The 21,273-nt window shown below is 43.3% G+C and overlaps 1 protein-coding gene across 4 annotated transcripts in view; it reads left to right on the top strand.

Moving 5' to 3' along the window:
* The window catches only part of ESRRG (estrogen related receptor gamma), a 264,204-nt gene that overhangs the window by 87,632 nt on the left and 155,299 nt on the right, over positions 1-21,273 (top strand). For all 4 annotated transcript variants that reach the window (XM_086927905.1, XM_086927902.1, XM_086927903.1 and 1 more), the window contains one exon: positions 8,578-8,993. In XM_086927905.1, coding sequence (XP_086784031.1) covers positions 8,578-8,993 — 416 coding nt within the window. The remainder of the gene's footprint in view (positions 1-8,577; positions 8,994-21,273) is intronic.

Below are 21,273 nucleotides of genomic sequence, written 5' to 3'. Positions count from 1 at the left end.
GAATCAATTTAAGCTAGTGCCATAGAGGGTCACATAATATATGGCATGCCTTATTAGTATGAGGAATATAGGCATATACAGTGAGGCAACCGTTTAGGTGGACCAAATGTCATCTTGGAGGGGAGTTGGATGGCATCATTCCGGGGAGCAATTTTGTAATGTGTCTAAGTTTTAAGAAGGGTCAAATATTTGGGCTTTAGATTGTGCTGTGTGAGAACCAAAATCCATAGGTGGATTGCGCAATCGTCAATAATTTTGTGACTTCCATGCGGTAGCAGTCCTTGAATTATTACAAATTTCAGAATATGCAGCTTCTTCTTGAACTAGGCGCTTAAGAATTACACTAAAAGCGGTTATGCCAATGAGAAATGGAAGCCCTTAAAGGTGCACGGAGAGACTCCATTGGCAAGCATGGCCTTGTAACAAGAGGATCCTATAAATAGTATACGCTTTAGCATATTGTGCATGTTACATCTATGCATGGAAGTTAATTACACTTGGACCCTTATGAATCCAATGTGACCTGCGTTTACGGCACGAGGAGGAATTGGCCGTCTCCGCCGACGAGGATAAAGCCATCACCTGACGAGCAGCTCTTCTTCGTCAGCGAGGTGTTCTTTCAGGGTGAAGTCTTATTCGCCTCATCCCTGCTAGCATTAATGTGAATTTTAGTACCTCTAATATTAGATTGAAGTGATGTCTAGAATAAAATCCACCATCTGACAATTGAATTTATAGACAGTTGTGAATATTTCAGGTCCAAATAATAGAGCTGTAGAATTTCAGACAGAGAAGCAAAGAGAACGGATGAAGCACCCTCCCCCCCCACCCCCTACTTTTAAACTATAATGGATTTGTGTCTAGGAAGATCTTCAGTGTAGCTCAGAATTAATCAGGATTGGCGAGCCCGTCTCCCACCCTTGACTGAGCTCCTATTTTACAGTCTACCAACTCCGCTTCTAAGTACATTCGAGTGGCGGTGCACCGATCTGTCTACATACTAGGACACGGAGAGACCTTCGGGTTGTTACATTGAAACGCAATGTGCAATGTCTTCCTCTTATCCTCTCACTGTATGTGACATGGATTGGACCCATCCAAATGCACACATTGAAATTAGAGACTCTTGAAGGTCCTCAGTAAAAAGTCAGATCAATGCCAGCTAATGGTGAAAAAAAAATCTTTTATACTGGCTAAGAGTAAGCATCTTGTAACCCATGCTAGACAAGGAGAATGTTTCCCCTCGTTTATTTTTGTGATGTAAGCAGCAGACCATATGTGATGTTATCAGTCAAATGCAAACAATTGTGCAGAATTGCTGTTCCAAAAAGTGAAATATGAAATGTTCCCAACATGGAGACAGAACGCAACTACATATTTACGTTATGTCACAAAAAGCCCCCTACAGTTCATTGTTAAATACCTACAGCCCGATTCATGAAGCTAAATAGAGCTCGCAAAGGTCCAGATTCTGAGAATCTGGCCCTTTGCGAGTGCAATTTTTGCATTTGGGATTCATCATCCCAAATGCAAAAATCGCTATTTGCGATATCGCATATTTGCGAGGAATTGGATTTAAGGAATCTCTATTAGAGATTCCTTAAATGCAATTCATGAACCAATTTTAAATTGCTAAATCGCAATATTTGGTCGCTATTTACCACGAAGTCTGACTTCGTGGTAAATCGCGAAAAAGTAGAAAAAAGCACTTTAGTGCATTTTTCTCTGTTGCATGTTACACACACACATGTCCTTTGGACATGTGTGTGCACAACACCTGTGTAAATTTGCATTTCAGGGGTGCTACAGGGTGTCCTTTGGACACCCCTGGCACCCTTGAAATCGCTATCTTATTTGCGATTAGCTAATTGCTAATCACAAATAAGGACTACTCCCCATTCATTCCTATGGGCCTTTGGGCCCATAGGAATGAATGGAGAGTTATTCCTTATTTGCGATTAGCAATTTGCTAATCGGAAATAAGGAATGTGTAGGAATCGCAACTTATTTTGCGATTCCTACATGAATCCCGTTTTGCGAGTCTGTAATAGCGATTCCTTATGAATCGCTATTAAAGACTCGCAAAACGGGTCTTTGATGAATCTACCTGCTAGTCACTGGGACTGAACCTGCACATTCCTTGTTCAGCTGGTATGAGGTTAGTCATCAGCTCCGTCGCAAAGGTTTTTGGCAGCCTATGCGAAATGATAATTTGCTGTTTTGGCGCTCACTTATCCCTAGCAACAAGACTTTTTTAAGACATTTGTTGACATTTGCTGCCTTCTTCTGGCCACTTGCCAAGGCAAAATATAGCAGCTAATAAAATATGTCCATCAACTGGGAATATTGCACCAAGGGTTGTATGACGGAACTATGCATGCAATTATATCACATGCCTTAACAATGCATTCTTTACTATGACCACGACTTTGCCATGCATGCCTTTACCACGAACGCCTTTACAAAGAATTTTGTTTTGAAGGCATGACTGGTAAAGGCATATGTGTGGTAAAGATTACACCCTAGCCTCCTGCCCTGAGCCCTAAAACCCAGCCCCAGCCCTGCAAATGACCCCAACCCAGCCCTAAAAACTACCCGACCACTGTCCTGAGCACTAAAACCTGGCCTACAGTCCTAAAAACAACCCGACCCTGCCCCCCAACTTAAGCCTTAAAACGAGCCCTAAAAACTGATCCTACCCTCCCTGCCTAGAGCCCTAAAACCTGGCCCCAGCTCTAAAAACACCTCAGCCCCCCACTATGAGTCCTAAAACCCGGCCCAGCCCTACTTACTAACCTGCATCCCGATCCTTCCTGTTCCTTCCATTCTCCCCGTCCAGCCTCTCTGACTCTAGAGTGCTAACTGCCTTTACCACGCATATGCGTAGTAAAGGAAAGCGTGGTAACGCCTGCGCTGTAACATTATGCGTGATTCCACCCGCGTTGTAAATGCTGTTTCCCTGCACCAAGGGATGTCCATCAGCTGATAGTAATACACTAAGATATGTCCATCCACTGGGAGTGTTTCAACAACAAATGTCCTGATCAAGGCTCCCCTTGAGACCCTTTTTTCTGATGAGGTGTGGACTACAACCCAGAACAGCAACCAAGGGAGACTATACAATAGAACAAGAAAACAGCTAAATAGACACCATGACCAGCCTTTGACATGGACGAGCTGGACCCAGGCCCGGGGCGCTCCCATTCCGAGGGATGCAGCAGTGAGCTGCCGGACCGAATGTCATGCAAACAGCAGCTCGTTCATCCCACTTGGTCTCAATCATCCCGTTAAAGACCTTGTGGTTAGCCCTTAATGTACCTCAGCATAATTGATACCACCCCACCAACCCCTTGCCCTCCTCCCACCTTCCTCACATCTCCTGCCATCACACTGCAACAACCCCCCACTCCCCCAACAAACACCAAATTGTCTTTCCGCTCAGGGCACTGTCCCGGTCTATCGGAATAGGGCCCGATGGGCACATGGAGCAATAGCAAAGAGAAGCTGCACAGCAGTCATGTCTTTTAAAGGTTTCTTGCCTTCAGTATCACAACTTGACATAAAATGCTATTTTAAATCATTTTCTGGTGCCTGCATGCAGTTTCCAAAGAATGGACCACCTCCACTAGCCTCGTTTGTGTTATACCAGGAGAGCACATGGTGCCTGTCTTTGAGTCAGACCCATTGACAATGTAGCTGCATTGCAGCCTTTGTTCATCCTACCTTCCCTGTCGTTGTTGCTCTGTGGTTATACTGTAAGCCCATGCTAGATCTGTGGACATAAAGTGCAAGTGATATAGCCTCAACTTATCCCTAACCAAAGCCGTTATCAGTGCCAAGTTGGCTCCTTAAAATGTGCACAGTATTAGTAATAACAGCAGCACCGCAGTCTTTGAACCCGTTCCCACTCTTCATGCAACCAAAGTCCCCACTGACTCTGCAAATTCGAGTATGAATGTGGTCTTATTGCAAGTATATTTGATTGCATGATCTGCCAACACTTGCATTTTCGTATACCATGTTATAGTCACTGAGGTGCAATAAATGCATTTGTGCTTGACATACTTTTTCCACTCTAAACCTAACGACTGTAAAACTCCACAGAACTCCATATTTAACATAGGGGTGAAGGCTATCCTGCTTTTTTGTTGTAACTAAATTCAAGGAATTTCCCTTATTTGTTTACATCGTCTCTATATTTTATTCGTTTTTATTAGCGGGCAAATGGATAACATTTGCACCTTGTGTATTCCCATAACCAGCCCCACTTGTAGAATTGGCGTTTCAGCTCTTACAGCCATCACTGCTGTGAGAGGTGAGCTGAAAAGTACAAGATAATAATTTTGGTACCGACAGCTGGAAGAAGAAAAATCCACTTGTGATCTGGATAAGACAGCAGCTTTGTGGCGCACTAATTAGATGTTGACTTAGTAATGACACAGGCAGATTGTTCTGGGACTGGCAGGAGACACCATCCCTTTGGCTAATAAATCATTCCCGTAGCTGGAGGAACTTAACTGCAGAGACTCCAAGAAGCAAGCGACGCATGCTCATCCTTCTCAAGTCTGAACTTGCAGCTCCACTCTTGGTGCACTTGCGGTGCGCTTGCGGTGCGCTTGCGTAACAGAGATATCCAGCAGGAGCAGAGCGCTCTACAACTCCTGCCACCACTGAATCAAGATAATACAGCCATAGCCATCCAGACAACCCCTTAGCAAGGCAAAGAGTTAATAGATTTTTTAACTCAAAACTTCATTAAATTACACATGGACGATAGCAAGCCAGAAGTTTTGTCCCCTAATGACTTCTGATTCTAGCCCGTGATCGTTATGGACGCGAGAGCCGTCCCATAATTATAAGGCAATATGTGGAGTGCTAGGGTAAGGGCTCTATGGTATTCGGTATCAGCGGGGCTGCTGCAAGCCAGTTGCAACCCGCCTTCTTCCACACAGGGACTTGAGAAGAGCAAGCAACCTGAGAGATAGCCGAGAGACAAGAGAGATAGCTAAAAACTACAGTGGTGGCGACTAGGGAGCAGATGAAGATGGGAGATCAGGCGATGATCCGGGATGACAGGCGAGATACTATAAGACGTGGGGTTCTTTGAAGGTCCTTCGCATGTTTGATTTAAATCCATCAACAAGGCTCTATTTGAAAAAACACGGCTATGAGTAGTCTGTAATTTGTTGAAAAATGCGGCTGTTGGACACCAAAAGTAACAATGTTGCATTCGTCGTAAAGTCCATTCTGTATTCGATGAACACCATCAAGAGTGTAACGTTGGAGCATATGATACGTTGTATAGATGCTCTTGTATTATTTCATGTGGATGATAGTGGCCGCTCTACTTGGTCCCTTGATCATCTGGCTAATGCACTATGAGGATTCGATAGTACGGAAGGCTTTTTGGTGGAATGTACACATCAGTGGGGATGAGAGTCCCCATTTATCCCCAACTGGTCAATAGCAAGAGGTAGGGACAGGAAGCAATCGGGGGCGGAGAGAGACACTTTCAGAGAGGGAGTCAGAGGAGGGGGTTAGATGTGCAGGCAGTGAGCTGGGACCCACGGTTCCTTAGCTTGAATGAAGAATACCAGTAAGGGGTTACGAGGGATACCGCATTATCTGAGCACTTTTCCCATTTATTTTAGAATTGGAATGCACATTATTATTTGTTCACCAGTCTCAAAATATTCTAAAAAACAGTAGTTCTATGTGAGTATTTCAAGCACAAAGGCAGCAGGCTCTCTTACCCATCATTTGGTTGGTGCTCATAAGTATTCTTGCTACAGAGCCTGTGCAGTATCACCGATGAGGTGGGGCTCACTTGAGGTCACATGGGTGGGCCGAAACTTCTACTCAACCCGCCAAGCAATGAGGGCCACACTTCAAACGAAGAAGTAAGGCTCGACCCCTTTAGTTTTACCAAACATAATCAATGCCTTTCTATTAAGGTGAAAGTTGCTGCCTCTGAAAATTCTCTTCATAAACCTGCCTGATGGGTTGTGAAAAGTGATTCAAAGCCTTCGTGCTCTTCCTACGTACGCGCCAGTCTGGGTCAAACACCGTTCCTATTGGGAGCAAAACTAGAAGCTGTTGTGTATCGCATAATTAGCCTTAAAATAGTCAATTAAGGGCACATTAAAGAGTAGTAGAGATTTTCTGACAGATGACTAATCTGCCGGAGCCCACATGCTATTCCGCTGTTTCAGATGATCAATAGTTATATAAAGCGAGAACCTGGAACTGCACCAGAATTGGCCTTTGTGTGAACACGCTTGAAAGTGCATGCGTTTGCTTAATGCAACCAACACAGACCCAAGTCTCAAAGCAATCATCACAGACCCGAGGCTTAATGCAACTGCCACAGACCTCAGCCTTAACGCAGCCATCACAGACCCCAGGGTTGATGCATCTGTCACAGACCCCAGGCTTAATGCAGCCATCACAGACCCCAGGCTTAATGCAGCCATCACAGATCCCAGCTTTAATGCAGCCATCACAGACCCCAGGCTTAATACAGCCATCACAGACCCCAGGCTTAATGCAGCCATCACAGAGCCCAGTCTTGAAGCAGCCATCACAGACCCCAGGCTTAATGCAGCCATCACAGAGCCCAGTCTTGAAGCAGCCATCACAGACCCCAGCTTTAATGCAGCCATCACATACCCCAGCTTTAATGCAGCCATCACAGACCTCAGTCTTGAAGCAGCCATCACAGATCCCAGCTTTAATGCAGCCATCACAGAACATCGCCTTAATGCAGCCATCACAGACCCCAGGGTTGATGCATCCTTCAGAGACCCCAGCTTTAATGCAGCCATCACAGAGCCCAGTCTTGAAGCAGCCATCACAGACCCCAGCTTTAATGCAGCCATCACAGACCCCAGCTTTAATGCAGCCATCACAGACCTCAGTCTTGAGGCAGCCATCACAGATCCCAGCTTTAATGCAGCCATCACAGAACATCGCCTTAATGCAGCCATCACAGACCCCAGGGTTGATGCATCCTTCAGAGACCCCAGCTTTAATGCAGCCATCACAGACCCCAGCTTTAATGCAGCCATCACAGACCCCAGTCTTGAAGCAGCCCTCAAAGACACCAGGCTTTAAGTGGCAAGCCCACCATTTCATACTTTTAAGAGTGTGGTATCGTGTTGTGACTGGGGCATATGATAAATAGTCTTAGACATGTTTAGAGATCTCCTTCCCAATATGTGCCAGTTTTTGTATACACTCCCTGGTGTTATGTCATATACTAACCCCAAGGCGATATGCCAAGGGAAAACTAGGCACCCAGCCTAGGCTGTGCCACAAGGGAGTACCAGATTGCAACTAAAGGCTCAAATGGGGCACTGTTACTTGGGAGGGGAAGTGAAAAAAAGAGAAAACTTGTAATCTGGACTGGAGTTCCAAAAACCCTTGCACCGGAGATGAATAACAACACTCATGCCAATGAATTTGTTTCCCCGCCCACTGATGGCCAAGGGTATCATTATGAGTTTTGGCCTTCCTTGAAAGTGCGGCATGTGCCTCCCTGCATGCATCCCCATACACAGAGGCACAAGGGGGCCCTATGGGCCTCCTTTGTTGGCTCACTGCCACCCTTTTCATGGCAGTGCAACTGCCATATAAAGGGTGGCGATGAGGCAACTCAAAATGTGGCCGGCAGGGCCCATGCAGCACTGCCAGCAAATTCTGGCCTTGAACCGCTGCCAGACCATCGCAGGATCCTTGATCCATGGAGGTAGCAGTAGTTCAGTGGCAGTCTGACTGCCGCACTTATAATACTGCCTGCAGTCCCTCAGTGTGGTGGTGGTCGGACCGCCACCACGACTACGGCAGTGTGGACTAGCAAAGTCGTAATAAGGCCCTAAGCTAAGCAACAAATAAATCCATCAGAAAGCCACGGGCATTATGATTTTTAATGGTGAAAACTGCCTCAGGATGACAGACATGGGTGTCCAATAAGATGTGACAAGTTTAGGGAATAGTATTTGCTGGTTTCAGATGCACCACTGTGAAATGTACAAATTCAATCTGGATGAAGTGTACTCCCACCCTTGGGTGCCCGGGTGCTAGAAGATGAGACATGATTTTACTCTCATGTTGAGGGGATGAATAAATGAAGATATGTTTCTATTTCTTCCTGTTTCTCTTCCCATTTGATTCCCTTATTTGCCCTCTTCCTCGCCACTCTTTGTCTCTCTTCATTTTCCTAAATGAAGCGACATATATTGAAATACGTGCATTGTGTTTTTTTCACTGGAGCTGTGGTATGTCTGGGTATTTACTGGGTCTGATGTTGACACCTTTCCAATTCACTGGTGTGGGTTTAACATGACACGTAGCCTGCTAGGAGAAAACAATGATTTGGGTCTCTTTAAAGGCTTTGTTTACTGCCTGTCTGAAGCTTTGATAAAACTCTGTCATGCCCTTATGCTGATTACCTTCATGTAGAACAAGAGGTATTGACTAATGCATGAATGATGTCCAGTCACAGGCTTTTACACAGCAGCTCTGGAGTAGAGTCTCTCTAATAAAAGAAATCTTCTCGCTTTCTCCCTCCCGATGCAGGCTTCTCTGCAGAATGTCAAGTAAAGATCGACACATTGATTCGAGCTGTTCGTCATACATCAAGACGGAACCTTCAAGCCCTGCCTCCTTGACGGACAGCATCAACCACCACAGCCCCGGTGGCTCGTCTGACGCTAGCGGGAGCTACAGCTCGACCATGAATGGACATCAGAATGGACTCGACTCGCCGCCGCTCTACCCCTCAGCGGCAAGCCTTGGTGTCAACGGGCCCGTTATCAAGCGCTACGACGACTGCTCCAGCACCATTGCAGAAGACTCACAGACCAAGTGCGAGTACATGCTGAACTCTATGCCCAAAAGGCTGTGCTTAGTGTGCGGCGACATTGCGTCCGGGTACCATTACGGTGTAGCATCATGCGAGGCCTGCAAGGCTTTCTTCAAAAGGACAATACAAGGTTTGTGCATGATTGCTTTTGGATACTCAAAATGTCTGCCTTTATCATGGAATGTTGTTATCATTTAAAACCATTGCTCTTTTGATCATCGCAGGTAGGCAAAACTTTCATTTACCTCTTTCAGCTTTGTGTTGTGCTTAATCAAGTTGTGTTGATTGATTTGTTATTTTTCATGGTTCAGAACAGCTTTTCTTCAGAGTTCAAATAAGTATTTTTACTGCTCGAATTACTATTAAAAAAATGGCAATACATTGAATATCCCAATACTAATCCTGTGTTTTTGAAATATTAGTCGGATAACATCTATATCAAAAGATTAAAATGTTGGGTTACTTGACTTAACTTGTGGGATACATTGGTTATGTCCTGCATTTTTAAGAGATCAGGTGCATACACTTTTCAGTGAAGCTAGTGTCCCAAAAAACGGAATCCGGGAGATTTACATCAAAACAACGCGAATTCCGATAGTTGTAGGTGGCTTGGATTTTTACTTTCCAGTTTGTGAGTTATTAGATGTTGTTCTTTACATTCCAAGGAGATTAGTGTTCAGAATGTGGAAAGAACGAGGTAAAAGTAAACCAAAAGTAGTCATTAAGAAAGATTTTTGTACTTTGTTGTGGATATTAGGTTGTTTATTAGAAATATGTGATTAAAACTGTATTTTTGGTGACAAGTATGACCCATCACTAAATACAGTGCTAAGAGGGCGTTTCCACAGATATCAGGATATGTCATCTTGTTACTTTTGGTGAGATATACAGTTTCCAAATACATAGAAAATTGGTCAGGATTTGGAATTTATGGCAGCTAAAGTTTTAAAAGGACAGTACACGTGACTATATATTTTTCTCCAGGGTGGGGTCTGGTTAAACATGGCTCTTGAGTGTGGGCAGCTTCTAGGCACTGAGAAAGTGTAGGTAACATGAAATTAATGTGGAATTTATTCAGTAAGTTCATTAGGTAGGAGCTTTGAACTTGTAAAAAATCTACCTGGATGTGAGGAGGTGTCTGATTTGGGGAGCTGTCTTTAGATCAAGTGTAGAATAGGGTACAATCAGAATACCTGGATTCTCAATATCAACACACACACTCTGGCAGCTTCTGGACAATGTGGGCCTAATTCATGATGAACAATCAATGCCACATTTTTTTATTTTGTCCAGTAATATAAACACCATGCAGTTGTTTTTCAAATTGCCTCACAACAGTACAGCCAATGTGTACCCGACTCGGAATTGTAATACACCGGGTACTCATCACAGCACCAACTAGAAGATTTTCAACAAAATGGAGAACTTAGACAAGCCCCCCAAAGCCTCTGCAGTAATACTCAAAGTATGGCCCGGGGACCGCATGTTGCCCACTGACCTTTACATGCAGCCCCTTGATCAAGAGCTGCACTGGGCTGCCTTCACTCGACTCTGCACTATCATTAAAAAGATGTTAAATATACAGGCAAGCCTTTATTTAACCCCTTTCGTGCTCATGACGGAGCGGTTCCGTCATGAGCACCGGTTGGGCTGTGCTTATGACGGAACCTTTCCGTCATGACCACGCCCGTTCTTAAGAACGTTTAGCACAGCGCGAAAATTCGCGCCGCGCTGAACGGGTTAAAGGTTAATTGAAGTTAAAGAAAGGAACTAACTAGGTTATCCTGCACCACTTAACTTTAGAAACACCTTCATTTTCAAAGCCATCTTGCACCAATAGTGCTTCCCTCCCCCGGATCGCCACCCTTCTAGCTTGGATGCGGCCCTCAGTCATATCACAGACCACGCTTTATGGCCTTTGCGAAAATGTTTGTGGATGCCCATGCTCTGCAGGCTTCATGAACACAGTGCTTTTCAAGGTGCATTATTTTCAGGAAACTGGAGTTCACATCACTCAAATTAGTCTTTTCTGTCAATTACACCTATTCTTTTACTGATTATGGACCTGGGCAGGAAACATCTTATCAAATGTTCCTAAGGCATCCCTTCCCACAAGTTCTCACTCCCAAAGTGAAGAGTCTGCAATATGTTTCACGGCTGAATCCTACCTCTATTGAAACACAATTTTTGGTGTAGGTTGAGCCATTTCCATTAGCCACTATGGGCGGCATAATATATTTTGGTCATAAGTAACCAATAACATAGCTCTTTATTTTTTATTTTTTTATGTATTTGTTTAATATTTATTGCATATTGTAAGATCATGCTGTTCTTTTTGCCATTTCAAACTTTATGCAATATATTAAACTAGCTTTTTAAATAGGTAGTTACCTAGCAATAAATTGCACATGCATTAAATACATATTCCTCATAGTTGTCATTGGATAGCCTCCAAGTAATAATCGAGTTCTCCTTTAGTGCATTTCTCCAAAGTGCTATGTCACGACTGCCAAATCCAATCATGATTTCCCCACATGAACTCAATATTCATTTTCTTGACCTGGAAATGAGGAAATTCTATGTTGTCCTTGCCATGTCTACAACAAATATTTGAGATTTGTGAAGACTCTGCAACTGGTGCTTAAACCATCTCAGCTCTATCAATCAGATTTTCACCAGTGGTGTGCAAAGCTTTTATTAAACTGGTTTACCTTAGTTATTGGTCTACCTTTAGTCCCTGGATTTTCCAGATTGTACCCTTTTCGTGCAATGGAACAGGTTTTCACCATAAACTTGAAATATTGACTCGCAAGGACTAGTTTTCTCAAGGGCTAACTTTGAAACACGGTTTTCAGGAATTTAAATCTGCCTGGCTTTTTGCCTCAAAACTATGTAACAGATGCACAAAAGCAGGGATTTTGTAATGAAACCCACATGCAGAAAGCTATGCAAATTCTTGGTACTAATCATAGTGTTAGTCATGATTTAGGGAAGTTCGCAAGAGAACAAAAGTTAGCAATTTTTACTGAATCATTTCTTTCCCATCCATTCTTTTCCAGGTAGTTTCTGGATGCACTCAACACTTTTTAAAATTATTGTTTGAAATTTGGGTGCAACGTTTAGCATTAGTGAGACAAAATGGGAGCAGAATGTACGGGTTAGCCTTCATTTGCCTGTGACCTCTAAAAACCACTTACAGGTTTATCTCTGGAGAAGGTGGACTGAACACTTTCTATTGTAGTTGTTACATATTGGCAGGCCCAGCTAGATCGCCAGATTTGTAATTCACAAACGGGCAAATATGTGTTTTTGTAATCAGCATGTTAATCAACACAAACTGGCGCTAGCTACGTAAATTAAGATAAGCAGGTTCATAAAGCGAAAGATTAAAAATGTTTTCGTCTTTGTTCCACGCGACTGGGGGTTGGAAGTTAGATTACCTCTCCGCTGGCTGGCTCCACCATCGACGCGGACACCGGGTTTTCCGGCAGCAAGATAAAACACATTATGGAAGAAGCTATTTGGCTTCAAGACCTTCCTGGTCCATAGAGTATGCTCAATCGGGAGGTGCGATAGCAGCTGAAAAGCAAGGGCAATGCGGGAGCCTGCTTGCTGCCGCTGCAGTCCTGCCAAGATGGCAGCCTTCCAGCAAATCTCGCACCACGTGAAACCTGAATGCATCAGTGCCTGAGAGAGAACCCTCACCTGCCTGTCTCAATCCATAAGACACCGCATACTGGTGTGACTCAAAAGAGTTTCCGTGGTGGAAAGAGATCTAATTAAAGTAGCAGCCCTACCTTTAAAAACGGCATGAGAACACCGAAGCTCCACCCACCGAGCCCCCGGCAGAGTATCCCAAGGCAGTGACTTGCGCTGCCTTGCATTGCTCCAGAATTTATCAAGCAATTCAGGGCCATGCAAGATGGCCATGTGCTTGGTAAATCTGACTTTAGTATTGTGTTGCTCTTGCAGCACCATGTGTGACGCAAGGGCAATGCAATACTATGATAAATCTGTCATAAAGTGTCAGTTTTTGGCAGTGGAAGCGAATGTGCTGGATTGTTTGTTCATGTGAAGTATAGCTATAAGTCCAGACATGTTATGTTACGTTGATTTATATAGTGCACTAATCACCTGAGAGGGTATCCAGGCGCTTGAGCAGGTGTGTAGGTGTGCGGTCCCCAAGGTGCTTAGGGGACCTCCCTGGCTCCTAGACATTTAGCCCTGGTGCCTTTTGTCATTTTGACCCCATTCCTCCAGTAAATCAAGTATCCATCCCTCCCCACCCCACCGTTCTGCTCCTTGTCCCCGCCTGCTTAGTAATGTAATCTATGAAAGTTTTGACTTTATCTCACATATTTATGTAATTTTTGGTGAAATGTGTTTCTTTTCTCACTTAAAACTAGAGGTGTATGAAGCGGGAAGGCTCACAGCTCACAAGTTTGTAAAAATTCATCAATATGTGGGACACTCAGTGTAGCAATTAGTAGTATAAAAATATTTCATTATGGCCACTCGTGGCAACGAGAGGACAAGCAGCCCTTGACAGCGGTCCATGCTAGTCCTGGGCTTAAAAACACATCCTCCACAAAGATATGGTCCCACCCAAAGCCCACCTAAGTCCGCCAAGATGCCTTACAATTATCTCGGGATAGTCTGCCTGCAGACCCTCAACCAGCTCCGGACAGGAAATGGAAACCACTTCAAAGCATGGAAAGTGAGAAGGAATAGGAAAATGTCCACACTTTGCATAGCCAAAAAATGCCCCAGGCACACAAACTGTGCATTCTCAGCAAAAAATATATACCATGAGTAACTATATTTTTAATGCATTTTTCAGCAAAAGGAGGGTTCTCAAAATGTAATAGTCCTTTAACCCCTTCCATGCGGCTGCGATTCTGCGCCTGTGCGGCAGAATCGTGAGTGGGCGGGTTTATGACGGCCCCCAACCGTCATCAGCACACGAGCACCGTAGTGCATGACGGCTGGGGGCCGTCATCAGCATGCAAGGGGTTAATAGAATTTGTTTCTCTCTCGTTAACACAAATCATAGGGCTCTGCAATTGAGCAAAGCAGCAGTGGAAAAGTCTGCATTGATTAGCAGTTAAAGAAACCATGAAAAGGCAACAAACCTAGATCAGATGGAGGTTGTCATCTGAGACCAAGGATACTCCATGAAGCAAGACCTCCTTCCTGTAGGTCCATTGTCTAAGTCTTGGATAACAGGATAGTGCATGCGCAGGCACAGACCTCTAACGCCACTCATGACGCGGTGCAGCGGTCCAAGTGGGATGTTAGAAATTATGGATCTTGATTCAACATTGGAACGAATCCTAGATTTATGACCACCATCAACTGCAAAGAAAATTAATGACCAGGCTGGACGTATGTAAGCATTAGAATCGCTGCATTATGGACCCTACACAAAGCCACATAGGTATTCACAAAGAGCAACTTAATTCTCATCTTCTCAGAAGCGTCCCTGTGTGTAGAAATATGTAAGAGCCTTTTTCATTTAAGTGTTCAGGCGTTTTTCATTTAGGAGACAAATGAGCAGAGTTTTGATTAACGTCAGACAAAAACCTAAGCTTTTTACAATAGAGTATCCCCTAGAAAGGCAGAAAGGTTGCCTATTTTCTGTGTTTTCATGATTTCACCAAGTGCTTGTTGATCAGATGTTACCGGATTATTATACAAAATATACTTTATGGATACAAGGGAGCTGCTTTCCTTGTCTCAATAAACTATATTTTAGGTAGGAAACCCGACCTATTATCGCTGTACGTGTGTGTGTTTGTATCCTATTATCTATGTGTGTGTATATATATATATATATATATGTTTTTATTTTATTTTATTTAAAAAGTTTTATATAGCGCTGGCTAGACCCGGAGGTATCAAAGCGCTTTTCATGAGGAAGGACAATTGTTTCAAAGCATAGTTACAAATATCACCAGTGTTTCTAGTATCACAGTCAATTTCACTTCATATGTATGTATGTATGTATATATATATATATATATAAATATATATACATATACGTATACATATACATGTGTGCATTTGTGTGCGTTGAAAAATTATGATTTTTTTTGTCATTTTTTGTTTGTGTTAGGGTCCGATTTTTTTAGCACAGCCCTTATATCAACAATAGCAGCACGCCCTCTTGGACACACATATTCCTCTAGCCCTTCTCGTTGCACGTGGTCCAACTCAGTCTAGCAAGTATGTTGCAATTGACATCTGGAAAGAATTAGGAATATTATTAATCTCTGAAAATTTACGTTTGTCCTGAAGGACAGCAAGTTTGAAGGGTGTACTTTAGCCATCGGTTTTGAGTCAAAGAGGGCAAAAACAATCTAAAGGTTCACTTCTCCCTCAAAAGCTGCCTATCCTGGGCCATCTCCCCTAACTGTGTCCTGTTTTGGGACGCATAGTTAGAATCAACAGGCTGGGACTGGACAATCTGGCAATGCCAGAAGGACTGGTCCAAAGTACCAGAGTGGTCTGTGCTTTTGCATCTCTAAGGGCTGGTTTTGCATCTCTAAGGACTGGTTTTAAAAAAAAAAAAAATTATACGGAGTTTTATATAGCGCAAACTTGACCCGGTATCGGTATCAGAGCACTTTACATAGCACGAAGTGCGTTACATGAGGACACATTCATTTTTTGTTAGGCACGGGGAGATTAAGTGATTTGCCCAGAATCACAGGATGTTCAGCGTCATTGCCGAGACTCAAACCTGGTTCCCCAGATTCGAGGTAGACCGCCCTAGCCGTTAGGCCAACTCCTCTCCCCTTGTACCCTAAAAAGGACTGGTCTGCCTTAAAATACTCCATTTACCACTAACGTAACCCAAATTTCTGCTAATGATTAACAACCACTGTATCTGGAAAGATGTCTTAAAAACATATACAGTTGCTGCCCAATACTACTGGCCGAAATGCTTTCGAATATACCAGTTAGCACAAATCTTTCTAAAAGTGCTCCCTGAATTCTCCAAAAACTATGGAACGAAGCGTTGTGAATCTGTTTGGGGCACATGTATGACTTGTGTTTCTTTCAAACCATGTTATTTCATCACTGCTGACATGTAAGCATAAAGAGTTCTTGACATTTCACGCTATCACTGCCCCTCATTCCTCATCTTTTTTCTACAATGGCCCTGCCCTCGTTTGCATGGAGGAAGGCCTTTATGAATATAGCTAATTACTTGTTCACTTCTTTCCATGAATGATACTGTGTAAACACAGTGACTTGATGTACAGGGGTTCTTGGATTCAGGTATGAATCTTTACTACTCCCAAAACCAAGATTGTACACATAAAAATATGTTAATTTCAGCTAATTATGTGAAGTTACCTAGGGTTCCAAAGTAGCGTGCTATTTACCATAAAACGCTTCAACGCATTGTCAGGGGTATGAAGCGCTATGTAAATCCAATTACAATGTGTCCTTCTGGCTATTTTATGAGATGCTCGAGAGATGTTCTGTGTCAAACTGCACACCAGTACACCTGCGTGCATGGTCTATGGCATAGAAATGGATATAGGTAATTGATGGAAAGACACAGATATTGAGTGTGAGGGTTGGGCGTCACATGACATTTGCTGAGGCCTAACATATGAAGCATGTAGGGTGTGGTCTTCCTCCTTAGGGAAACCAGGTTCAGCCGTTCCTCCTACCCAATGTCCCGAATGTTGTTGGATACCTGCATCCGGTGTCGTTATTACTTTGTTGGCGTACAAGTGTGCCTGAATGAGGGATGGCAAAATAAAGGTTGTCTAAGTAGGTCACTGTAGAAATGTAATTGCTACTCGCCATATTTTGCTGGTGCTCTTATCATTAATGCCACTAGTACTTGGGCCACCAAGACCTTGTTTCTCCATTGCTGACCTCCACTTATTCATATTTCTCAACATTTCACAGCCCATTTTAGCTGTTTGCAAGAATATATATGTTAGGAATTATAGTGTCTAAGAATGTCTGCGATTGCTCACAGTAGAGGATTCCTACACATGAACCCTCACATGGTAGGCCCTTAGCACCCGGAAGTACCACCCTACCTCCAGCAGACCATTGGGCATGAACTAAACTTTTTTTAAATTCATCTTTATTTGATTTTTGTATTTCAATAACAACTGTTTCTAGTCATTTACTTTATACACACACAACTGAATAAATTTGCTCAATCTAATTTTAATTCTGCTGTTTGACAATTACTCAACTCACTTAATTTTATAATTTCCAAACAAACTTTCTTCATCAAAACAATGCAGGTGAGGTTAGTTACTCTGACTCAAAAAATATCTTATGCAATTCCATTGGGAAGTTGAGGGCCAGCTATGGGCCTTATTATTCTTTTGTCTAGGGATCTGGGGATACGTGATATGCCCTCAAGGTAGTGATATTTCAGTACAATCTGCAATGATTTGTCTGCAAGCTAAATTTCTGAAATTCATGTTTTTTATTATCACTTTTATTAATATGTGAAACGGCCTGCAAGAGATTGTCCCAATGATGTGCTGTTGGCTGCTTTCTAAGTCCTATTTTATTTCCCCTGCGTAATGCTTGACTCTTGGCCATGAACCAAGTTGGCAACATTTGAAGATTTTGATTTGTCAGCAGCAAGGTCAGGTATTCAATGGCATGGAAGCTTATAGATGTATAGAACCTAAACCTCAACCAGGTGCATCAGCTCCTCGATCAATGGATGTACATTCACTAAATGACCAGGGTTACATACACCCTTTGGGCCCCCATTCTCCCCATTGTTCCAAATTTAGCACCTCACAAGTCTCTGGTTGGCTGTTGAGAGGCTAAATGAGTTGTTTAGATTCGAAAATATAGAAAACAGATATCACCCTTTGAGCCCTGGTTACATTTTGGTACAACCCTGCCTTCTAGACCCATGAGACCAGGGCTAGCGAGGGCAGTGGTACCAAAGAGCAATCCAGGGGTAGCCAGTGCTACCCTTTACTCCGCCTAATTTATGTCCATGCCCAGGTCAGAGACAAGGCAATGTAGCATCATGAGGAAGATGAACCCCTCTCTTCCAGAATGGAATCCAACTTGTGTTCGAACTTCAGAACTGCTGAAGACTCCCATGCACAAAAATAAATGACGAAACACATAGAAATTCCATGGTAGGAAGGTTGGCGAGGAGCACAGAGGCAGGACTCACACTACTGCCAAGGATGCATGGTCTCACACCACCATTTCTGTAGGGAGCCCCAGCAGACACCACTGCTGTTAAAAAGAGAAGGAATGTTCCTTCCTGTAGGGTCAGGTACCCTAGACACTCATTAATAAATAAGTGTGCCACACGGATAAAGCATGGGCATTCATTAAATATCCGCTGAAAATACTCAGCATGGAGGTTAAAATAAACACTCCTTGACTAAAGTATATTACACTACATGACAGGGACTTAATAGAAAAGCATAAAGGACTCGAAAAAACAGCGCAGAGGAATAGGCGCGTCTTCGCCGCCTCCGACAGATATATTACTTCTGTTTGACGATGTGTGTGGGGAGAAAGGAGCTGGCATATATTTTTATTTTGAAACGTCATACTAATGTACATTATTCAGCCCTTTAACTGCCAGCTGTAAAAATCCATTAAGCTTCTGAAAGGAACATACAAATTATCCGCCGGCACTCCAGGCAGGAGTTTTGCATATTCTCTGTTATTCTATTCAGTGCGCTCGCTGCAAGATTCTATTAAGGAATAAGTGAGGAAATTATATTGCCTACCAACTAATTGTACAAAAGACTTTGAAATAAGTAATCAGGGCCCAGTTTTTCCCTGAAACCCAGCCAGCAGGAATTATAAATTGCTCTATCATTCTTGTCAGGCGGGTGTTGGGACGCTGAGCGGCCATGTTGACTTGGCTCCCGCTGCCCCGCAATCTGTGTTCCGCCGACTGACAGTACTGGGAAAACTTGGTAATTGGGTTAATTTTAACTGCCCCGCAAACCATCTGCACTCAGCAACACTTGTCTCTATCCGATTACGGCCAATGGTGCTCGCGAATACTTTCCATCACAAAAGACTTATGGTGAAATAATGAAGGAAGGCCAATTGTAGGCTCTTTAGGAACATATAGTGCTCCTCCTGGAGGGACTGTCTGTTAAATATGGGTGACATTTTGTAATGTCAAGGTTGGGAACACTGTGTGATGGTCAGGGATGTCAGCAAATGCATTGCCAGTCCTTTCTGCTTTGAGAATTGCTGTTAAATCTAACAATCAGGAGACATTTCTATTTTTTATTTTTATATAGCGCAAACTCAACCCAAAAGTATCAGAGCGATTTACATGAGCACCAGTTGCGTTACAAATAAACACATAATTTTTTTATGCATGGGGAGATTAAGTGATTTGCCCAGAATCACAAGATGTTGAGCGTACCTCCAGAGACTCGAACCTGGTTCTTCAGCTTCGAGGTCGACCACTCTAGCCGAATAGGCCACTTTATTACAAATAAGGGCAGTCTGTGCAAATACCATTAGGGTGCTATTATTTGGTATCCTTTCTGTAATTCTGCATGTATAGACACTGCTTCAGTGACCCACATATTCATTAGCATTACCTCATCTGCAGAGGGTGTTCCTGGTGCATCTGAGTGAATTCACTTTCCCTCTGAACATGTTTATGTTATGGAACATATGCAGGATGACATAGGTCCCAAAGGGAATTGCAGTATATCAGCTGTCTGTGGGGTGGCAGATGCTGCCACTGCCAGGGGACACTGGGGTTGGGAGGAGGACGGATATACTCTAGGGCTACTCTGACCCTGTATGTGGTTTACGTTCATTCACAACTAGGTTTGCTTAGCACAAGATTCTTCAAAAAGGGTGAGCCCCACTTTTCAGATCTTTAATAAACCGGTGTTTGCCTGTTTGAGATCCCATGATCTTGTTTGTGGAGGCACTGACCACAAAATAATCTCGTCCACACTAGCTCACACGCACTGTCTGTTGTAATATTCCCCTCTAGAAGCGCGAAGAGACCTGATGGCGAACCAGCGCTATACAAAAACCAATTAACATAACATAACATAACATGATTGGGTTCGGTTAATTCCATAGTTGGAAAGCAAGGACCATGCTTTCACTTCAGAAGAAGTATTAGGAGCGTCAATGCACATGTTGCAAATGCAGGTGTCATGGAGATACTACAAGGTTCTTCTTAAATATTTTTGTGCCATAATTTAATTCCCAAGAACTTCAGAAGGAGGACTGTTGGGTAACACAAAGTGTTGCTCTTAAGCAACATAGGGGCAGAGCGTCACTTTTTGTGATGGTCCTTCGGCACAGATTACTAAATCATATCAATTTGAGGCCACACAAAACCACTATGTGTGGCTTTCGATGGCCTCATAGATATGAAGTACGGTAAGGCAGCGCAAATCGCTGCATTGCCTTACTCTGCGCTCAGGAGGCGATGCAGTGGATTTTCCCAGACAACACCCATGGATTTTGACCCTGCCCCAGATTTACAGATCATGTAAACCTGGAGAAGCTCCAAATCCTTACGCCTCCCGAGGAGAGGCGTAACGAGGAGAAGTATCTTTATTTCTCCTAATTTTTCCTCTTGCTATGTGTGCTGCATTCTGCTGCAGACATAGAAAGAGGAGTGTGCCTATTTGGATTGTTTTAGTGCAGGAAGGCATCCTTCCGTCACAAAAACAATCCTACTGACAACACAGGCACCCTCGCACTATGGCGCAAGGGTGCCTACTTTGGCACTAGGCTGCCAAAATGGTGCCGGCACAGGGAGAAAGAACAGGAATGCACTGTGTTGTAGATGACTTACTGCGGCTGTTGGCTGTATGCAAGTCAATAATTGTGTATCCATAAATATGCTGTAAATCTGTAAAATTCAGTAAAAGAAATATTTTTTAACATTTTTATTCACCTTGTTTTTCTATGTATGCTCGATGTCACCATGTAACCATAAAATGCCAAGAACCTCCTAGCTGTAACGACCCCCCCCCCCCCCCCTGCATCACTACTGTACTATATTGGAAAATCTTCTAAATAAAAAAATGTTTGAAATAAAAAAAAAGAAGAGAATTACACCCAAACAAATGTCTGTAGCGCTCGGTAGCTTATTTTTTGTGGGGGGACTAACTTGTGGATTCCAAAAAAACGTCACTGACGTACAAAGGGCCTGGCTATCAAACAATGTACACTAATCAAATGTATGCAAATTCACCAGCCCTACATTGCAATTTCAATACAGTTTATAGGATAACGAGAAGAGCTGTTTCCCAGTGCAAACTACTTAGGACGTAAGCGATAGCTGACCCCTGGGAAAAGGAAGTCACCAATACTGGCATTCTGGTGCACGAGCACAAAGGCATTATTCCTTATATAATTCGGGAGCCATATTCAAGTCAGGCCTT

This window comes from Lissotriton vulgaris, chromosome 6 (assembly GCF_964263255.1).
Source record: "Lissotriton vulgaris chromosome 6, aLisVul1.2, whole genome shotgun sequence".
Classification (NCBI taxonomy): domain Eukaryota; kingdom Metazoa; phylum Chordata; class Amphibia; order Caudata; family Salamandridae; genus Lissotriton; species Lissotriton vulgaris.
Note: the sequence above shows the minus strand (reverse complement) of the source record. Positions and strands in the feature narration are given on the sequence as shown.